General features: G+C 44.2%; 2 protein-coding genes across 2 annotated transcripts in view; both read right to left on the reverse strand.

Annotated features, from left to right (window-relative positions):
• LOC142949414 (STE20-like serine/threonine-protein kinase) overlaps window positions 1-21,774 on the reverse strand; it is a 254,312-nt gene that overhangs the window by 129,102 nt on the left and 103,436 nt on the right. The gene's annotated exons all lie outside the window — the stretch shown is intronic.
• The window catches only part of neurl1aa (neuralized E3 ubiquitin protein ligase 1Aa), a 39,154-nt gene that overhangs the window by 6,449 nt on the left and 10,931 nt on the right, over window positions 1-21,774 (reverse strand). Inside the window, exons 2-4 of the mRNA XM_076091976.1 lie at window positions 21,376-21,626; window positions 20,750-21,071; window positions 5,919-6,647 (exon numbers count right to left, since the gene is read on the reverse strand). Of these exons, the coding sequence (XP_075948091.1) occupies window positions 5,919-6,647; window positions 20,750-21,071; window positions 21,376-21,626 (1,302 nt within the window). The remainder of the gene's footprint in view (window positions 1-5,918; window positions 6,648-20,749; window positions 21,072-21,375; window positions 21,627-21,774) is intronic.

The raw sequence follows: 21,774 nt of genomic DNA on the forward strand, positions 1-21,774 counted from the left end.
AAAAAAAACAAGTTAATTTGAAAGAGAAGACAAGACACCAGCAAAGATGACAGAAGTTGAGAAGAGGAGGAGAGAGGAGCGAGGCAGCCGCGGTGTACGAGGATGTGGGCGGTGAGACGTTTCACTTGAGCATGAACGCGCTGACATTTTAATGGAATCTATAATACATGTGAAGTGGGTCACTGCATGGGTGTCCTACTTCCACACCACAAGGCACAAGGTCCCTTCAATGTCTGTCTCTTAAAGTTCGACTGTCAGCTGGTCTGCTTGCAGCTTCCTTTGGCATAATCACACTACTGCGAGATATTTGGAAAATAGAGACTGTGTGGCATGCAGTCAGTGAGCTGGTGTATCCCGGTGGGTGAAACTATAAGTGACATGTCTTTGGATGGAGGGCTTAGAAACCACAGATTCAGACTGAAACACCCACGTATAAAGGTGCAGCATAGTACCCTATGTATCCAGCTAAAGGTCGGCTTGTTGCTCAGAGTACAGCTGAGGCTGAGTCACGGTGCATTTTCTGAGCTTAAATTCTGACAATATAGCACAGAATTGAATTTGTTCTTTGTTCTGCACATGGTTTATGAGGCACAAAGATACACACTATGCATGTGTCCTAACGTATACATTTCATTATACTGAGACGCGTATATTGAACAGAATAGTTCAAACTTCAAATAGATTTGAAACAGAAACCAGAATTCGTATTCACAATGATAAAGTAAGTATTACCTCCAGAACCATTGCTGCTAATAGAACTACTGCACTATTGATCTCATCCACCATCATTACCCTGTCCGAGCACTCTTGGCTGACCCGAGCTAGCCTGATGCATCTGTTTGAGTATGTTCCTATTAGAAAGGTCCATTACTTCATGCTTTGTTAGAAGTGAGAGGCCTCTGTGATGACTGCTCTATCTTGCCATCCTGAAAGCAGAGGTCCACTGGGAGAGCCAAGATGTCAAATTTAACATCCCTCACTCCCGAGTCGAGGGCATGGCTCTCATTAAGCTTCACTGAAAACTAAATTGCTCCCCAGTCAACATAAAGCAATAGATCAAGAGCTGCAAGAGCCAGATAAGAGATGCCTCCTAATTCAAAGCAGCTGGAAAGTGATGAAAAATGATTCACCCCTCAGTGGAAATTCTTAGATCTGCTCTGGTAAGGAGATGTGCCTCCGACCATTGTTCTGCTTTTCCTGTGTTGTTGTGTTGCCAACGCTCTCTGCACAGAAAACAAACAGGCAGTCTGTTATGGACAGATGCAGAGCAAAAATGTAATTTAACAGTAAAGCAGGTCTCTGTGAGATAACACAGGATCTAGACATTTAGGTTTTTTGCAATAGAAAAGAAGGCAAGGTTTGCTTTTGAAGGTAAAGAGAAGATGAAACACATAAAAACTGAATTGCTAATTGCGGAGCTGCCCCTCCAAGAAAGTTTACTGGTTTGTCAACAGAAAACTTTCAAAAATCTGCAGCCTCTCACACTGCTCCACTGAAAGTCATTGGACCTAACCGGAACATACCACCTGCCCAGGTAAGTAAAGGGTGAGCTGGACCCAGCAAACTTCCACATCACACAGAAGAACGAACACACCATTAATACAAGATGTCTAAGTTACTGCTGACATCTCACTCTGTCTGTGGACACCCATCCATAGCAATGAGAAGACCAAATATCAAAGAATATTGTTTCCTGCAGAACTAGCTCACCTGTCCTCCTACATCTTAACAGAGCCCAGCCGCTCCCTGCTGAGAGGATAGAATGAGACCAACCTGTTAACACTGTCCTTGATTGATCAGCTGATCAGCTAATCCACCACAACATCCCAGACAGAACAACAACCCATGAAGCAGAGCAACTGGAGTCATTTACTAAAGGGAAAATGTAGCACATAAATGGAAACACTGGACTGAAATAAGGGATCAAGCAGACACAAACACAATCCTCATGTTGGGGAACTGTGTTTTTTTGGCATTTGCTGAGTTGATCCCTCTACACATCACAGCTACCGTATAATGAAGCTCACCGTCATTTGTATTGACATGGTTGTCACAGTCACTTTGCTGTCGGTTGTTGTTAAGTGGGTCAGGCTAACAGAGGACAACATTAGCCCTTAGTGAACACAGCGAATCCCCTTGTGTAACATGCAAAGAACCAGATTTGGAATAGGTCACCACGATATGAGGAGAATATAGTGTCGCTGAATATCACAATACTGATATTACTGGTGTTAAATAAACTGATATTAAAGTATACTGCTAAAATACAACACATTGCTTGTTGAACTAAAAGAAAGAAAGGAAATTATTTCCAGCATTGTTTTATTGAACTAATTGAACATTGAACTGAACACAAATAATAAAAAAAGGATTTGATGTTTACATTATAAAGTGCAATTTTCTCTTTCAACTATCTCATAAAATCCCAATATTTTTTCAGCAAACCGGTTTTTGAACATTTGAACACATCACGATAAGGTTATAATGTAGCTTCGCCCAATATGTGACTTTTACTGGATAGAGCTTGAACGCATCTTAATGCTACTCAATGCGACCTCCGAATGTTAGCTGTTAGCCCCGTTATGTAGCCATGCAGGACACGTGCTGCTAACAGCTATCAGCTAACATTAGCTAGCTCTCCATCTGCAGATTTCAACACAGATTTGTTGTTCACAATGTAGCATTATCTGGGACATTTTTATTTCATCCGCCGGGGAAGGACGGGACGCTGTTAGTCTCGAGCCCTGGTCCCCGTAGAACAAGTATGGTCACGTTTTCAGACTTTTGGTATCGACTTGTTACCAAAGTATTGGTTCTCGTGACATCCCTACTCTAGAGTTTAACATCCTTCCACATTGTGTTTCAAGACTTTTGACAAGAGAAAGGTTTGAGATTGTCTTCAGCGTCTGTCTCTCTTGCATGTCTAGCAAACGCTAATGTTGTTCCTCTCTAACCTCTTTTTAACCTTTGCTTTCCTTTTCCGCTGCTGTCACTGAAGAATTGCAGGATGTATTTATAGATGCCTCTTCCTCCACAGACAAATACGTGAGACACCTTTGCAGTTTTGTGCCTCTTAAGAGCTGCGTTAATGGAAAGACAGCATCCACAGCTGAACGTGCCACTTTGTATTATATGTGTGCCTTTTTACTGTCAACCCTTTGCTATTACTGGGTGAATAGCTTGTTGTTCAAAATGATCATTTTAAGAATGTCTCGTATGCATGCATGTAATCAATTTGTGTGGCAGTTTAGCTTAAATAAAGACTTTCTTTGGCAGATGTGGGAACAAATGTCATTTAGAATGTCATTCACAGCATGTGAATGGCCCCCCACACACACACACACATCTCGTGGGAAGGCAATATGCTTGGCACACCACTGACAGGCAAAGTGTCCACCCGCTGAGACATCTTGTCGGCCCCCCGCAGCCTCTCTCCACATCTGTTCACACTTCCTGTTTCTCATCTTCGCGGGTCGTGACAGAACATCCACTTTTCTCTCTGATCCTATGAATGTGTGTAGACGCTTCCTGTCTGTAAATATTTTGACCCCTTGGTGAAGGTCATGACCCCAGGCAGTAATTTCCAAACGGGGAGACGTGGTTGGTTTCCCTCGATTGACATACTGTCAGAGCGATCAACACTTAGCACAAATAGATTTTCAACCCCAGGAAGTAAATTAATTCAGCACATAGCTCAGAGGTGTCAGCAGTGGTGTGCCCAGCCAAATGAAGATCGATATCCTGATCTGTAGGTTCCTGACCCAGGATGCATCGCTGGGCTGAAAGGATTGTTTTTTTTCCACCATAAATTACTCTTTCAAGTGAGACAATTCACAAGATAAAGCAAGCGGCCCCTTTTATTACTCCCTTTAAAACACTCACATGAGGCGAATAAAATAACGTTCAAACTTTTCCATCTGATACACAGATTTTTATCTTTGTCTTTTATCTTTTAAAATACTCAGCAACACTTTAAACTTTAAACCATATTTAGCTGAGCAGTAAACAAAGATTTCAAAAATGGTATATAGCACCATCTCGTAGTTGTAAGCAGATATGAGGACATTTGTAAGTGTGTATTAATGTACAGTATAAACGTCAATTATTCTCCTCTGAAGACACATTTTATGTTATTACAACTGTGTTGTACTATATTATCATATATCTGTCTGTTTATTCAGTTGCCTCCACATATCCATTTCCATCCTGGTCTCCTAAAAATGACGTTCCCATACAACAAAAAGTGCACTGTTGATTATGTTTTGAGGGAAACGCATTCTCCCAGATTGTTTGTTTATGACGCATCACAAATTTCTGATCATAGTCGGTGTCCTGTTTGTGTCCTGTGTGTAAGTCAACGTTGACCTGTTTTAACAGTTCACAAGCACCGTGTGTGTTGAGGATGTAGAAATTGTCATTTTTGTTGGGAGATTTTTTCAAGAAAAGACTGCACTCGATATCAGACATTCAGCTGTCGCAGAAGTAGACAGATAAACTAACTAAACAGTTTTGGAAAGGCAGCGGGTACGGCAGGCACATCCACTGGAACTATCTAGAAGCAATTTAGAAGAAAACTAGAATGACACTCGGTGGTTCCTCTGACTTCAGAGTGTTCATGAGCTTTACGTTGTTCCGCCATGTTTCTACAGTAGCCCAGAAGGGACACTGCAATCTGCAACCTCACCACTAGATGACACTGCTCCTTTAAATAACCTAACAGCATCTTTTATTTTTACTGTTTCAATTTAAAAACATTAACCATGTGTTTAAAACTGAGACTGTAATCCAAGAGAAAATGTATTTCCCTCGAAACGTAATTGAGAATGCAGTTTAGTTGTACGGGATCATCATTTTGTAGGAGACAGGGTCACCATATCCTCCCGGTGTAGTTGTGTTTGTGAATGACAGTGTTCTTACAGACAGGAATACCTGCATGTATTTCATTTAACCGCAGTTATTTGATAACTTTACACATGAAGGTCAGTGTGCTCTGCACAAAGAATACCACCTAGCCTGTGAAAACAGTTGTGTAATGTCTTCTATAACTGTGTGATGATGTCATCAGGATTTTGTTGGCTTGGAAACTACAAATTTATCACCGAAAGTTAAGTCTGACCAATACCAGATTATTCAGGCTGATATCAATATTTGGGATTTCAAAACAAATCAGTAGATAGTATTTTTTTTAAAATTATAAACATATAACATTAATAAATTATCTTGATCACAATTATTTTTTTCATTACTGCGACCAGGTGACCGAGTGGAATGTTTTACAAATGAAAAATAATCTCGTCAGTGCTCATTGGTGGACAAACCATGTTTATTCTAAATGTCCTTAAAACTGGTTTGGTCTGTCTGAATTGCAATTTCTCGTTAGTTATCGGCCGACATATGCACAGACACCGATATATCTGCAAAGCTGGTATACGAGCCTCGCCCATTTATTTGTCGAGCTCAAACAGAAAGCCTGACAAACCGGGTGCACCGAGTTTAAAAGTCTAACGGAGAGAAGCTATTGGTTGCTTTGTGGGAAGTGTAGTATCAATTATGTTCGTCAACAACCTCTCTTTCCACACGACATTAAACACGAACAGTGACGTTATTAAATATGCAATATGCATCGTTGATGAAAAAAGACGTCTCTTAAAAGTGGTTGAAAACCTAAAACTTCCCCAAAATTCAAGTTGTTGAATAATGCATATTTTTGCATGTTGGGCGGAGCGGATTGGCTCTCATAACGGGCCGGTGCAACTGGACGGGAAAAAAACCCAGTAGAATCCAGCATTTTTTGAACTTCGATATCTCGGCCTCTCCTAAATCGATTATAATGCGATAATAAATCGCTCCAGTACCCTTGAAAATATTTTTGTCGAACTCCCTAGTATTTATTGTGACTTCATGTGGTGCTCACTTACCAAGAATCCTCAGCTGAGTCACAGCCCCATGGAGACCGAAGAACATCCAGAGTGGGCGGGAGTTGTCCACACACACCTGCATGCCCACATTGGTGCCGTTGTGACTGAGGATGACCTCCCCCTCCTGGTTGACCAGGAAGCCCAGGATGTCACTGCTTTGGAGAGGCGTCGGCACCCGACACACCGCCCAAAACTCCTTCCTGTCCACCAGAGCCTCTGGATTGTAAGGCAAGTCGCTGGGGCGCAGCACCGCTGGGTCGCACGACGTCACGCCGTAGGACAATGAGCCCGAGCGTGCCGGGCTGGACTTGGTGACTTTGATGAAGACGGTTTCTCCGGTGCGCAGGGGCCGGTTGGTGAAGACGAGAGTGCGTTCCTCTCGTGCGTGCTCGGATCGCGCCACCGTCTGCTCGTCCAGCGTTTTGATGTGGGCGCCGCGCAGCTGGTGGAAGTGGAGGTCGCTTTCCAGGGAGGATGGCAGCAGAGAGGACTGCTGGGAGTTCAGGGAGTTCTGGGGTATGGGACAGGTGGAGGAAGAGGAGGAAGAGGCCAGGTGGAGGGTGTGGCGGTGGGAGTGATTGTGGCCGTTGCTTCCATCCTCCTGCTGCAGGTTGAGGTCACACAGGCTGACGGACAGACGGGAGTCGTCAGCGTCACGCCGGAGAGAGGAGGAGCGCACTGTGGTGAAGGAGCGCAGGCGTAGGCAGTCGGGAGGAACAATCTCACTGTCTGGAAAGAGATGGAGATGGAGAGAGAACAGCGCTTAATAATGGTCTTACTGTGTTTTGCTTTGCAATTGGCCTCAGACCTGTGGCAGCGAAGTTTGCAGTCAGCTGAATCCCTGAATTGTGAGCAAACAATTCTCAGAAGAGCTGAATCTGCAGCTCGTCTGACAACAAGATAATGATGAAAAAAGAGAGAGAGCAATTTAAATTCAGTTGCACAAGTTGAAGGCAATGTAGGGAAGTTCTAATTACTCAGTGTGTCAGGAAGTGTGTTCAAAGATAAAGACATTAAAGTAGTCGGTTGCGCCCATATCTGCACACAGCTGAATCATCTACTGTAGCTTTAGACAAGAAAATGCTGTCTGGTGTCAGTTAGAAAGCAACAAATTACTTTCCTCAAACTAAATGAAATACATGCGCATGTTTGTGTGTGAGTGTGTGTCAGTTGCATGTCTTGCAATCCATAGTACAGTATCACTCTACAGCGAGCCGGTAATATTATCCAGTACGTGTCTCTCATAGTAAGAGTGGTGGTCACATGCACACAAATACAAACACACTGACTCCACTGATAAGCTGCCCTCAGGTTGCTTACAGTCTCATCCTACGCCTCGACACGGCACTCAAAATAACACCCCGAATGTGCTCTCCCTCTCGGTTCCCCCCCCCCCACCAGGCCTGGTGGCTGGGGTAAAATTAGCCTGCCGTCCTGACAGAGACCCCCGCTTACTCTGAGATTGGGTGGGAGTGGGCCGTCTGGGTTTGTGTGTGATGTATGCACGTGTTTTTGTAGGGACTGACAGACTGAAGGAACAAGAGACGGAGAAGAAATAGACGATGACCTCTTCTCCCCCCACAGGAGGTTATGGAGGTACTGAGAGACTCTCCTCAGTCAAAGCGAGAGGTGGAGGGGAGAAATTGAGACAAAAAGGGGGGGGCTGGGGGGAGGATAGAGAATGAAACACAGCTACCAGTGGCCTACTGGGAGTACTGATCAGCTCTGGGGCCCTCAATCATTTGGATTATGGGTCACTTTTGGATTAATTACACATTTCAAATCGGTACCAAAGAAGTATTCCGTTTCAATAGCCAGCCCTACAGTCATTCCAGAACTCCACATCCTCCTAACTAAAACCACTTCTCTGAGTTAACCTAAGAGTAGACGTCCCTTAACCAACAAAGACAGTGGCTGACATCAAGCATCATGCTGCGAATGTGTTCAACTGAACAGGAGACAACAGCGATCCCCTCAGTGTTTGATCTCCTTCCAGTGGCGTGACTGATTTTCTGTATCACCACTGTGATGCTGTCTGATGAGTCCTCGTACACTGTAAAGCTAAAATGGAATCACTGCTCCCTCAAAGTCATGTCAGCCGTCAATTCATGTTAGCTGCTAACCCAGAGAACAATGTTTTGTGATTCATGTTTAATGGAACTTAGGCCCTGTAATCGTGCTAATTGGTTTTTCAGAAAGGCATAAAACGGAGAGGACGGTGCCTTTGGCACACAGGGCGGCTCCCACAGACTGCTAATCAACCATTAAAGCACCTCTTAAGCACCTCAGCGCTCAGGAGCGAGCAGCAGTTAATTGTGCATCCCAGAGGCTAATAGGTGACTACCAACCAGCTGGGATTTCATCTACTATTCTCTCTGCTATCAATCCTCTGATGGACTCTCAGCCTTCATGAAAACCCCGGCCAGCACCAAGACGACGGGCTGTGGGAATGAACACAGCCTGACGACGTATGGCTGTTAAGTCGTCATTGAACAACTCAATCTGCCATTTCCTGAATTTATGCACTTTCTCCAGACAGAGAGACACTTGCTAAAGGGAGGCCTTTAATGAAGTAGAGAGAGCCTAATGTGACTCTGGGAAGGCCTCTCCTTTGGCCGTACAGAGAGCAGCAGGCATGCTAACTGCTCAGCCGCACAACTGATTGGGATGCCGAGCCGGCGGCAGACAACTCTCTCCGACTTATTGGAGGATTTCTATTACATCACCAAACAAAACTGTATGTGTGTGGGTCTTCCAGAGACGGATTTCTCCGCTGCCCATCACTCCATCCTAAATTGGATTACGAATGGACAGACTTTGTTGCAACACCTCCGGGACATGCGGTATAGGGACCGGAGCTGCTGAGAGGATGATGACATGTCGTGGGGAATAACAGCAGATGGGAGGGAGAACAGAGCGGAGAGCAAGGGGAGGTGACAATGCTGGATTTATGTTGGAAGGAGTCGGTGAAGGGTTACAAACAGGCGCAAATCAGAGCTCTCTCTGTGCGTGTCACTCTGACAAGTCCAACGCAGACTGTGTCAACACAAACAGTAAATTGATTCCTTAAAAAATATCTCTTTATCAGCTATTTTCAAAAAAGCTTCTCCGAGGGTTTATGTTCCTTCCTTACATCCTCTCCCTTTTCCTCTACCTTGCTCACTTTTCAAAGAGAAGTCATTTCAAAGCCTTATTCGCTTGTGTGCCATGTGTTCTTCTTTGGCTATTTTATTCATCAAAGGCTGGTGAGATGGAGGCACTGTATGTGTTGTTAGCCTCCAGGACAGAAAGATGAATCAAGGCACTGGAGAACATTTACCATGCATTTGAAAAAGCTTGTGCGTGTGTGTGTGTGTGTGTGCACTCTTGTGTGTATCTGTTTGTGAGCTCAGCAGCTGCTGCTCGCTAACCGTGGTGCACCTGCGTTTTTAGCTGATACAATCCTTTTGTCTAATTGGTCCCTTTCAAATCCGCCACTCACAGATGCTCCCTCCCATTGGCCAAGGCCAGAATTTTGCACTTCGAAAGCAGCATTAAACATTGTGTGTGTGTGTGTGTGTCTCATGTAGGAGGACATTGTAATGGGGCCATGGAAGATGCAGCTGCTGACACTGTGAGCCTGGGAGGAGAGGGGGGAGGGGGGGATTTATCACCTGATTCTTTACTTTTGATTGAATTTCAAACCAAATGTAGCACCTGTTGGACTGAACCATTCATTGGTTCATGCAGGGGAGCGTGAGAGTTATGGGTCAGCCCATTTGGAATGCCTTTTGGAGAGTGTGTTTTAATTTGAATAATCAAGCACCTGCTGGACTAATCCATCGTATATACATGGCCCGGGGTGGGGGCAGCGTGTCTGTTTTGGCCCTCACAGGCATTAGCTCACGCTGTAAATGTTTTTGATTAGGGAATAGCCACAAAGCAGGCTAGCTAATGCTGTGCCTGGGGAGGTGGATAGTGGCACAGACGGGCTTAGTGGCTTTGCTAGCCTGAGCAGACGGAACTCGCAAAGGGTTTGAGCCGGTGACGGAGCGGGGGGTGGGGTAGGGGAGATTTACTCTGTCTCACGCACACAATCTATCTCACAGGGCTTATCTTTATCCATAGGCTCAGGAGGGTTTCATCTGATGTCGGCAAAGGTGAAGAGAAAGAGAGCTGTAACTAGGAAGAGGGAATGAAATGGGAGAGGAGAGATTGTTGGAAGAGACAACAGGACATGAGGACAGAAGGTGCAAAGGGAACTGTTCGGATCAGCTGGGAAGGCAGAGGCTAGAGACGGATATCCAGGGAGATTTGGAGTGCATAAAGTCAGGGAGACCAAAGAGGCAGCGCATAGCTCAGACACCGACCAAGCGAGTGAGAGGCCGAGATATAGAGAGAGAGAGAGAGAGAGAGAGAGAGAGAGAGAGAGAGAGAGAGAGAGAGAGAGAGAGAGAGAGAGAGAGAGAGAGAGAGAGAGAGAGAGAGAGAGAGAGAGAGAGAGAGAGAGAGATGGAGTCAGAGGGGTCTTTGTGCTAGATGTTTGGGATGTTCTTTATTCCCTGGCGTTGGCCCAATCCCTAGTCCTGATCGGGCTGGGCGGCTTTGAACCCGGGGCTTTTGGAAATAGCAGCAGGCTCCCTGGGCGACACATGGCCATAACAAAGAGCCAGGCAAAATGCCCGCTAAGTCACAAAAGCTCTGTCCCTTAGGTCATCGGCAGAATCCAGCATGTGCCTGCCCCCCCCGCCCGCCAATCAGCATGCCAGGCCCTCAGCGTTAATAACCTCCATCATAAGGTTCTTATATTTAAGCCCCCCTGTTTTATTCCTGTGCTCATGCAGGAAGGCTGATATGAGGTTAATTATTTGTCACTGGTGGGAAGGCCTCAACTCATGCATGTCCACCCCTTTGCTATCATTTAGAAAACTGGTTCAGCTCCTAAAGCTGCACTAATGTTTCCATTCACAGTGGATGCGGTGGCTGTGTGTGCGACTCACTGGATGTAGACATTAGCCCTGTATTTCACACAGCATCTATAAGACACCATCACTGCACCTGGGGCTTAGTGGCGCCCGAGAGCTTTTTTTCCTCCTATAATACGTATATTTGAGAACCAGAGAACGTTTGGCATTTCAGTTTGAAAAATCACTGAAGCGATTAGTTGATTATAAAAATAGTAGAGGTCGAATATCAAATGATCAATTAATCGTTGCAATTCTAATCTAAATATCTTTATTATGAGGTAAAAACAATCAGGAAGTCAGAGTTTCACTGCTCAGCCTTGTCGTCTTTGGATAACCTTGGTTTGAATCCTGTATGATCATCTGCCTGCTCAGGTTCCTTGCCTCATCCGGCTTCTTTTTATTCATGTAGCAGTGTTCCCACAATGTGTTTGCTTTAACTTATCATGAAGTAAATGTTGATTGCACAGTGTAATGACACCATCAACATTTACATTTGTTCCCTATATGCCTAACACTTCGAGGCTTCGTGGTCTGAACCAAGGGGGGTGGGGCCTATAATAATAGAAGCATAATCACAGCACATGGCTGCCATATTTTCGACTGGTGTATGCGATCGGGCACCATGACAGTGTGTGTCACAAAGGAACACTCATACACCATGTGACCCCCTGATGTCCCTCTGTCTCAGGTAGGGAACAGTAAATGTGGAGTTGGCTCTGCTGGCGCTGCTTCAGAGGGCCGAGCAGTTTCAGAGGCTCTTCACTGAACGTCACACTTTGAACTATTGGTAAGATAACTTCTTGAGCACAGGAAAGACACACAGAGATGAGGAAAAACAGGGAACGCCACATAAATCTTGACAAGTTACCTCTAGTTTACCCCAATGAAAAGGTATGTTGAAGTGGAATTATTCTGCTCCTGACTTCTGATACCTCTTCAAAGAAGTATTTAGTGACCTGGAGCATCCAGCCGAGGTACACTAACTTCAAAATCTAAATGCCAAATCAAAGAAATCCAGTTTATTCTTCTTGGCCTTCAGAGCACGCTGACCAACATGCATCATAAATGATATGAAGCAAACTAAAGCCAAGAAACACAACATTGTTAAACTTGCTTTGATTGATCCATAGAGGTCTTTACAGCACTAAGCTACATTTCCAAAGTACAGAAAAGGCAGATTTACGCAATCTTTTCTGATTTGTGTGTTTTTGTTGGAGGGTCTGTGTGAAGCATCAGGACTTGTACATAAGTGCTGCTATTAACTGGGAGGCTGTGTCCTGCCAAGTCAAACCAGTCAAGTGCGCGTAATAATCAAATCATCATTTCACTGAAAAGTAATGGGTTTCTCCCAGAAGTATGGGAACCCTGGTCTGTCTCTCTCTCTCTGAGCTGGATAACACAACAAACGTTCCTAATAGACTTCTGTCATTCCAGATGACTTCATGTTCCTGGAGTCCTCGGAGCGGAGCCAGAGCATAGTACGGAGAGAGCCAAGGCACAGCCAGTGGGCCAAATTTCTTGCAAATATTCTGTGTTGCATCTTGATTGTGTTTTTTAGTCTACCAGTGTAGAATTAAGTAACATTTAAAAAGTGTTTGTTTCTCTAAACACTAGGACCTGAGATATGCAGTAAGTTTTTAATGCTAATTAGTCCCCGTGTAGCCGTGGGCCAAAGAAAACAGGTTATGTTTTTTTTTTTAATGCAGTCCTTATTTTACTTGAAATGAGAGAAGAACATTTATTTATTATTAGATTATGTATTATTTATAATTCATCCAGTTCAATTTGAAAACAAATACATTTTGTTGAAATATTATTCAATTGAACTTTCTTTATTTGATTTGACAGTCAGTTAGTTGTTGACTACAAACGTTAATACAACTGTTGGCTACTTCAATACATATGGCATAAAATCATAGCACAAGTTAGACATTATGGTGACGTTCCGAACCTTTGCATGAGGAAATTCTCTCTAACTGGACCTCGTTAAATTTTAGTTGAACGCTTTACACCAACAAGGAGAGGCTAACACCACATTTACATGCGAGTCAACACCAGACCAACCAGATGAACCTCTTCCACTCCCCCCTCCCTTCCATAGACCCATTTTTGTCTTTTTTAGCGGGGGCAGTGAATATTAAGGAGCGATAGCAGGTCAGCAGAAGATGACACATAGAAGTGGAAACCTGAAGATTAATTTGAGAAGCAGCTCAGCAGTGTGCGATAATAACGCGTTAACTTGCCCACTAAATTATACCCATTCATACACACTGCAGGCACAGCCCACGGTAGCAATTTGGGGTTAAGTGTCTTGCCCAAGGACACATCGACATAGACTAGCGGAGTTGGGGATTCGAACCCCGCTCTATCACTGTGCCACCGTCGCGAGTTTGTGGTTTCATATATATGCAGAGATAGATCAAAGAAAGAGCATATACAGTGGGTACGGAAAGTATTCAGACCCCTTTAAAGTTTTCACTCTTTGTTTCATTGCAGCCATTTGCTAAAATCAAAAAAGTTCATTTTATTTCTCATTAATGTACACTCAGCACCCCATCTTGACAGAAAAAAACAGAAATGTAGAAATTTTTGCAAATTTATTAAAAAAGAAAAACTGAAATATCACATGGTCATAAGTATTCAGACCCTTTGCTGTGACACTCATATTTAACTCACATGCTGTCCATTTCTTCTGATCCTCCTTGAGATGGTTCTACTCCTTCATTGGAGTCCAGCTGTGTTTAATTAAACTGATTGGACTTGATTAGGAAAGGCACACACCTGTCTATATAAGACCTTACAGCTCACAGTGCATGTCAGAGCAAATGAGAATCATGAGGTCGAAGGAACTGCCCAAGGAGCTCAGAGACAGAATTGTGGCAAGGCACAGATCTGGCCAAGGTTACAAAAGAATTTCTGCAGCACTCAAGGTTCCTAAGAGCACAGTGGCCTCCATAATCCTTAAATGGAAGAAGTTTGGGACGACCAGAACTCTTCCTAGACCTGGCCGTCCAGCCAAACTGAGCAATCGTGGAAGAAGAGCCCAAAGATCACTGTGGCTGAGCTCCAGAGATGCAGTAGGGAGATGGGAGAAAGTTCCACAAAGTCAACTATCACTGCAGCCCTCCACCAGTCGGGGCTTTATGGCAGAGTGGCCCGACGGAAGCCTCTCCTCAGTGCAAGACATATGAAAGCCTGCATAGAGTTTGCCAAAAAACACATGAAGGACTCCCAGACTATGAGAAATAAGATTCTCTGGTCTGATGAGACCAAGATTGAACTTTTTGGCGTTAATTCTAAGCGGTATGTGTGGAGAAAACCAGGCACTGCTCATCACCTGCCCAATACAATCCCAACAGTGAAACATGGTGGTGGCAGCATCATGCTATGGGGGTGTTTTTCAGCTGCAGGGACAGGACGACTGGTTGCAATTGAAGGAAAGATGAATGCGGCCAAGTACAGAGATATCCTGGAAGAAAACCTCTTCCAGAGTGCTCTGGACCTCAGACTGGGCCGAAGGTTCACCTTCCAACAAGACAATGACCCTAAGCACACAGCTAAAATAACAAAGGAGTGGCTTCGGAACAACTCTGTGACCATTCTTGACTGGCTCAGCCAGAGCCCTGACCTAAACCAAATTGAGCATCTCTGGAGAGACCTGAAAATGGCTGTCCACCAACGTTCACCATCCAACCTGACGGAACTGGAGAGGATCTGCAAGGAAGAATGGCAGAGGATCCCCAAATCCAGGTGTGAAAAACTTGTTGCATCATTCCCAAGAAGACTCATGGCTGTACTAGCTCAAAAGGGTGCGTCTACTCAATACTGAGCAAAGGGTCTGAATACTTATGACCATGTGATATTTCAGTTTTTCTTTTTTAATAAATTTGCAAAAATTTCTACATTTCTGTTTTTTTTTGTCAAGATGGGGTGCTGAGTGTACATTAATGAGAAATAAAATTAACTTTTTTGATTTTAGCAAATGGCTGCAATGAAACAAAGAGTGAAAAATTTAAAGGGGTCTGAATACTTTCCGTACCCACTGTATGTTTGAGTGTCATATTATGCATGTAAGAAACCTGCATCGTTTTTTTCTGGCCATTTCTACAACTGCTCTGCCAATCACGTAGAGTGACAGCAAACACTGTTGCTTCCAGATGGTGCAATGGGACCTCATTCTCCTGTCAAGACATACAGTGTCATTCAATCCATTACCTGAGAACAATCTCTCATAACATAGCAGACTTCAGTGTCTCCACCACGCAGTGTAAATGCGTTTTTCTCTGATGGACCACAGAGACAGCCTCTTCCAGGACACTATGTTTCTGTGTAAACTAAATTAACTGCTGCATTCTTTGAGTTTGACAGCTAGACTGGAAAACCCCTTCTCTGAATCAACCTGGTTGAAAGGTGTTAGTGGCCTCAAGGCTTTGCAATCAGACTGTATTCTCCCGTCCTTCAGGGAAGTCCCACACTGGGCCCCTCTTGATTAAAGCTGCACTGTGACTGACTCATACAATTGTGAGTCCTGCTGGCTTTACAACAGCTGGAATTACTCAGTAACTCAGCCGCCTTCCCAATGTCAAGTTAAGTTCTTCTGTGTGCATGTGTGTGTATGTGTGTGTACACATTCGAAGGACCGCTAACCTTGGGGACTGGGACATTGGGTATAAATTAAACAACCTTCTTTTAGCTTGTTGGATTTCAAGCCCATGGGGACAGCTTCAGTGTGCCCCAAAGATTACTCTGCCAAACCGCTGCAATATTGTATTTTCCCCATTCAAGGCCAGGTAAAGTCAGGGACCTAAGCAGGACATCACCGCGTCTGACACCTTTTCTTTGTGGCACAAGCATAAAAACATGGATGTGTTCAAGTATTCTGGCCTCTCTTTATGGGTTACTCTGTGGGGAAAACTAATCTTGTCTTAAACCCAAAAAAGTGAAATCAAAACTTTTTTTCTCCCACTAAACGTTATTACAGAAGCAACCATTTCACATCAGCATGACCTGTTTGGTATCAATGAATTCATTGCAACATTCATATGATAGGGCTACCATCCTAAAAACTGAAAAAGACAGTTGGCTAATGTTAATGCCAGTCAGAGGATCCTTTTCAGAGGGTTAAAAGTAGGACAAATAGTAAATGGACTGTACTTGTATCGGGCTTTTCTTATCTTTCCAACCACTCAAAGCACTTGAGTAAACCAAGAGCTGAGGAGGAGGAAAAACATGGTGATCAAGGCAGGTAGAGTCTGATTAAAACATAAGCTATGGTTCTATTTTCACTTTTGGATTGTTGAAGTTTGTTAGAAATAGGCCTTCCAGTAGGCAGCCGTTTCAGTTTTGGCCTATTCAAAAAGGACAATTTCACTTAAAAGAGCTTACCTTGTTTTTTCAGTGTTACTGGTACATTCTGTTCAGATTTCTTCATTCTTCCAAAATTCTTTTTCGCCCACAGAAGCTGCTTGTGTATAGGGCCCTGAATTTTGTTGGATGCCACATCATTTGTTCTGTCCTAGCTCCATTAGCAGGATGGAAGATGGGAGGGGAAACTCCTAAATTGCTGTCATCATGCTCAGAGGGGTGTGAAACCACTAAATCACTCCCCCCCCCCCCTTGTTTCTGCCATGTATGATGTATCACCCTGGTGAATCCATCGGGGTGGATTATCCCATGATACGGCTCCTATTTCAATTTTTCTACATCAAAGCCGCTCCAAATGTCGCCCGCGGTTGTCCTTCGCTCTTTTACTTCTGCTCTGACCTCAGAGCTGCCTCGGGACGCTGAACTGATACATCTTAAAATACAGAGTCGCATGCAAACCGTTCGCTCTGAACATGTGCTAAGATATAAAAAAAATGAACTAAAAGTTGACTGGAACAAAAGGACAGAAATGAAACGTGTGAATTGAGGTGAAGCTTTTAAAAAGCTGCAGCCTCTTCTCTCACACTGCTCCACTGAAAGTCATTGGACCTAACAGGAACATACCACCTGCCCAGGTAAGTAAAGGGTGAGCTGAACCCAGCAAGCTTCCACATCACACAGAAGAATGAGCACACCACTAATACAAGATGTCTAAGTTACTGCTGACATCTTGTATTATGGGGCGGCTGTGGCTCAGTGGTAGAGCGAGTCGTCCTTTGACCTCGGCTCTGCTAGTCCATGTCGATGTGTCCTTGGGCAAGACACTCAACCCCAATCTGGGTGTGTGAATGTTGTATAAATGTTAGATAGTCCTGATGGGCAGTTGGCACCTTACATGGCAGCGCCTGCTATCAGTGTATGAATTGGTGTGAATGGGTGATGTAGTGTTAAAGAGCTTTGAGTGGTCAGAAGACTATAAAAGCGTAAATTACACCCCAGTGTAAATGGTATGTGTATGGACACCCATCCATACCTAAAATAGTCTTCTTTATTTCATTAATGAATTACAAGCAACCAGGTTGCTTTATAACAATGTAATAGATAAATAAATCTACATTTTTGGAGAAACTCACTAAAGCTGAAATAGTAATGATAAATACTTTTCACTTGATGTCACCTATTCATCGATCGGCGCTTGCTTGTCCCAGAGGAAGTTGTGCCCATTCGGAAGGTTAATGTTAATGACACACGTCTGGGTCTGTGTGTGAAACGGCACCGCACTATTTTTCTTGACGAATAAACACTGAATAGTTCTCTTCATTGTGAATTACCTGTTTTAAGGTTGCAATGTCGCTCATAAGGGAGGACAGGGTGGGGTTTCACACATGCCGTTTTTGTGCATTTTTGAATTTCATATTCCAATTCCACACAGAGAGTGAGCTGTGATACACAGGAGCAACATAATGCAACAGCTTGGAGAAGCACGTCAAGTGGTATGAAGACGTCTGTGTGTAGTACTATCCCTGCTGAATGCAGACACTGGAGGCCCCCCCCGATAATTTACATTATGAAAGGCCTACATACACGAACTGTTCAAAATGGCTTTGAGCGGGAAAACTTAATCCACCATAGAATTTTAAATCATGCTTTATGTAGCGAGGATTATAGTATTTCCAAGGAGGCACAATGAATAATCTCACTCGCTGCTGAAAAACATTGATATGGAGAGAATAGAAATGTTATTTATTTAGTTCTGAGGTGGCTATTTAGTATCGGCAAAAAATGCTTCCTTTTTACCATTTCTATTGTTTTATGTGCTGCCTGCAGAGCTGCGGGTGTATTTGAGAATCCGAGGCTGGAAAAAGGAAAAACAGCTCCTCAAATGTCAGATAAAATAAGGAGTGAAAGCGAGAGGAAGGCCTCAGATGTGGAAGCCCAAGGGCTTATCCGAGGATAGGAAAAGGTTCATGGAGCGTTGCGCACAGAAACGTGATGCACAGAGCTGACACAATTGGCCATTCAGCGTCACAAAGGGCCGTGTCTAGTCTAGATGATGTATTTCTATCTCGACCTTCGGTAGCGTTCCACCCCTTTGAACAGGCCCTTGTTTGTGGGGGCAGATGTCAGTCAGTTGGCCCCCTGAGGAACATGAGCCGCTCTGTAGGCGGCCCTGCCTATGGCCTGACTGTAAAAAGACAGTAGGAATGACTTAAGTTGGGCTAAGGAGAAGCCCGGTTTGGGTGCTTGGAGCAGAGTTTCAAAGAGGTCAGACGTCTCTCAGAACGATGAGTTACAGAGACTTCAATCAGAGCAAACCTTGAGGGGGTAAGCCTGAATAGTTGGTTTCCGCTAATTGATATTGGCATTTTCTGTTTGTCCCATTATCTGATGTCCAGCTGCTAACAGTAATCTACTAGGACAGACTTACATTCAGCAACAGGACTTTGAGTTATGAACCAACCCCAACATAGAGGGGAAAACACAGAATATGGGCTCCCTAATACTCAAGACACTAAACATCCACCCCCACCACCATGAAGATACCACTCAACGCAGAAGACACAATTACAATATCTATGAGCCATGTGACCCCTGGTCTATTTTCACAGCAGAAGGATGACAGCACTGGATCTCCAGGGAAAAAAATGTGTGTCTACATTCTCTCACATCAAAGCCATGCATGTTAAGCTACCCAACATAGCTTGATAATGCACAGCAGCCCCCCTTCGATGCTTTTATGTAAACACGGGGGCCAAACATTGGCCAGATATAGATAGCCTTTGTTCATTTTTGTTCCATTGCTTCATGGAAGGCTTTACTGTATACAAAAACAGGTAGGGTAACCTCTAGAAAGGACTGTTTCTTTGTCATCTGCAGAAATAAACATCTCATGGCTTTAAAAAAAAAAAAAGACAGTGACAACGTAAAATGATCAGATACAGATGCTTTGACATCACGTAAAAAAAACGTTCACTAGTTATATCCAGAACACAAGGTTATACTGGGAGGACACCAGTTTACATACCATTAGCTAAAACACGGTATCAAGGCCAGAGTAACACTCTAGCAGACCTTGAGGCACAGTGGACTGTGGTTTTGCACTCGCCACCTCTGTTGAGGAGATTCAGGAGCACCCCAGGGTTAAGTTAGCTCACCTCTAATCTTCAGCGCACCCAAACAAGATGGTTTGTTTCACACAACCATCGGATAAGCCATCGTTGGAAACTGTCTGGAAAAGGGGCAGGAACTTTGTAGAACAAATGTGGCTCAGTGGTAGAGCGTGTCGTCCTTCAATCAGAGGAACGGCGGTTCGATCCCCCGGCTCGATAGTCCTGATGTATGGTTTAGGGTTAGGTTAAGTGTATGAATGGGTGTGAATAGGTGCCTGACATGCAGCGCTTTGAGTGGTCGGAAGACTAGAAAACTTCTTTCAACGAGGATAATTACCCTCCAGTTCTGTAGAACTGATGACACTACAGCATCTACACTGAACTCTTCAGGAGGTCATTGGCTCCTGAAGAGCCATTATTGGAAACAGCCAACAGTCTCCTCTCCATGTCGTCTCTCACACACCTAAGCCACGCCCCTAGCTGCCAGAAGTTCCTCACAGGAAGCTGATTGGTCCGAACACATACAATACTTGTGCTGCTGTGTTAGATGTACCTGGAACACTGAATGTAAACGGGAGTGATTGAATTGCACTGCATCCACTTTCTATACTCTATATGTTTGTTGTATGGTTTTGTTAATGGTTTAATTTTGTTTCGTATTTTTGTATTTATGTGAACAGTTTAATTCTTGGGATGTAAGACAAATTTCGGAAAATGATAATAAAGTGAAAAACATCGCGAAAACCGGGGCAAGTCTCCCTGAAGCTTTTCCAAATAAACACGTGACTCATTTTAAACGCTTGTCTCTGAGTCTCGCCAGATGTAAACACAGAAAGTAGCTGCCATCAACGACTGTTATGGAAAATAGGTATCTACATCTGGGGCAACTTGCCAGCTGGCCCTCTATAATCATCCTTGCGCAATGCTTACATGTGTGATGCTGCTGTCATACTGTCTTCTAAGGAAACTCAAAAGGCCAAATGCAATGGCAGTCATGGACGATTGCGAGTCATTTCACTTTGATGGCCAACCATATTTATTGAAGCTGTGAATTTGCAGCACCTATCAATATTTTTGTCCTGCAGACTTTTTGTCTCACCCCCCACGCTATACATAGCCTCACACATGAACACCAACGTGAAAGTGGTCCCAGATGAAGATGCCAATGCAGTTCCTCCTAATGGCTGCCAAGAAATAGTTAGAACCATGACCTTATCATATTCTTCTATATACCCTTTTATATACTATTCTGGTAAACTCATTCAAATTTTAGTTTACGCTAATCTGTTAATCCATCTATCACAAACTATTTTTTTTAGGCCCCACTGAGGGTCTGGGTCCCAGAGGCAGTTGCCCCTGTTTCCTGTTTGGTAATTTAGCTCTGCATTGTATGCTTCTTCAACCAGCTTACCTAGCAGCTGCACTCCGCGGGTCAGACCGTAAACATCGATGAGGGCCCAGAGGGGCTCGGCTGTGCGGACTCCACTGAAGAACAGCATGGGACTGGACTCATTAATGCGGTAGAAGACTCTGCCCTTCTTGTCAACCCAAAAGGCAATAATGCTGCCCTCGCTGGCAAACTCCTCAGGCAGGGCCTTGGCCCAGAAGCCGGTCTGGGACACCAGGTCGGGGCAGGCGTACTTGGGCAGGTTGTCTGGGTTTATCCTGGAGGGGTCTTTGGCGGTGAAGCCCAGACGTAGAGCCCCGCTCCAGCAACACTGCTTTTTAGTAATCTGGGGAGAAGATAACCATATGTGGCTTTATTGGTATTATTTGGAAAATTGTTTCCTAGAAATTTGATAAAAGTAGAGACTGCCATTTGACATGAGGCTGTGAATCACCCCCAACTCTCAACTTCTACATAATATTTGACTCTACATGGTTTCTATTCCAATGCAATCACTCTGTAGTTGAATCTTCACTGAGGAACTCCACATATTAAGTGTAAACCTAAGATAAAAACGGTACAATCATTTTGTCAGCTTTAAAGCTCCCAGACTTTAAGGAGCTCAAGTGCTCCACTCTGACATAGAATACCTTGAGGCGGACTTGCTCATAGAGTGCCATGGGCCTGTTGCCGAAAGTGATGGCATTGCAGAAACTGGCCTGCCTCTTGACTGTCTTCTGGGCAAGGTCCATGACGATTTGGGATCCCTTGGCGTTTGGATGAAAGAGCAGTGGGCTGATGGGAAGGGGCCCGCCAACGCTGCCGCACTGGATAGGCAGGCACCTCTTGGGTTTGTGGTGGCATCGGTGTGAAGTGGACGGGAACGGGCCACCCAGGGAGTCTGAGCCAGACAGAGACAAAAGGAGTACAAAGTTGAGACAGTTGAGCTTTACTGTGAAACACAAATGCCCTAATAAGGAACAGCAGGTTAGGTTTGGTCACTGTAATCAGGGTCTGATGTTTTTCTTTCAAATTTGATGAAAAGCTTT

This window comes from Anarhichas minor, unplaced genomic scaffold (assembly GCF_050575085.1).
Source record: "Anarhichas minor isolate MPS153535 unplaced genomic scaffold, ASM5057508v1 ptg000014l, whole genome shotgun sequence".
NCBI lineage: Eukaryota > Metazoa > Chordata > Actinopteri > Perciformes > Anarhichadidae > Anarhichas > Anarhichas minor.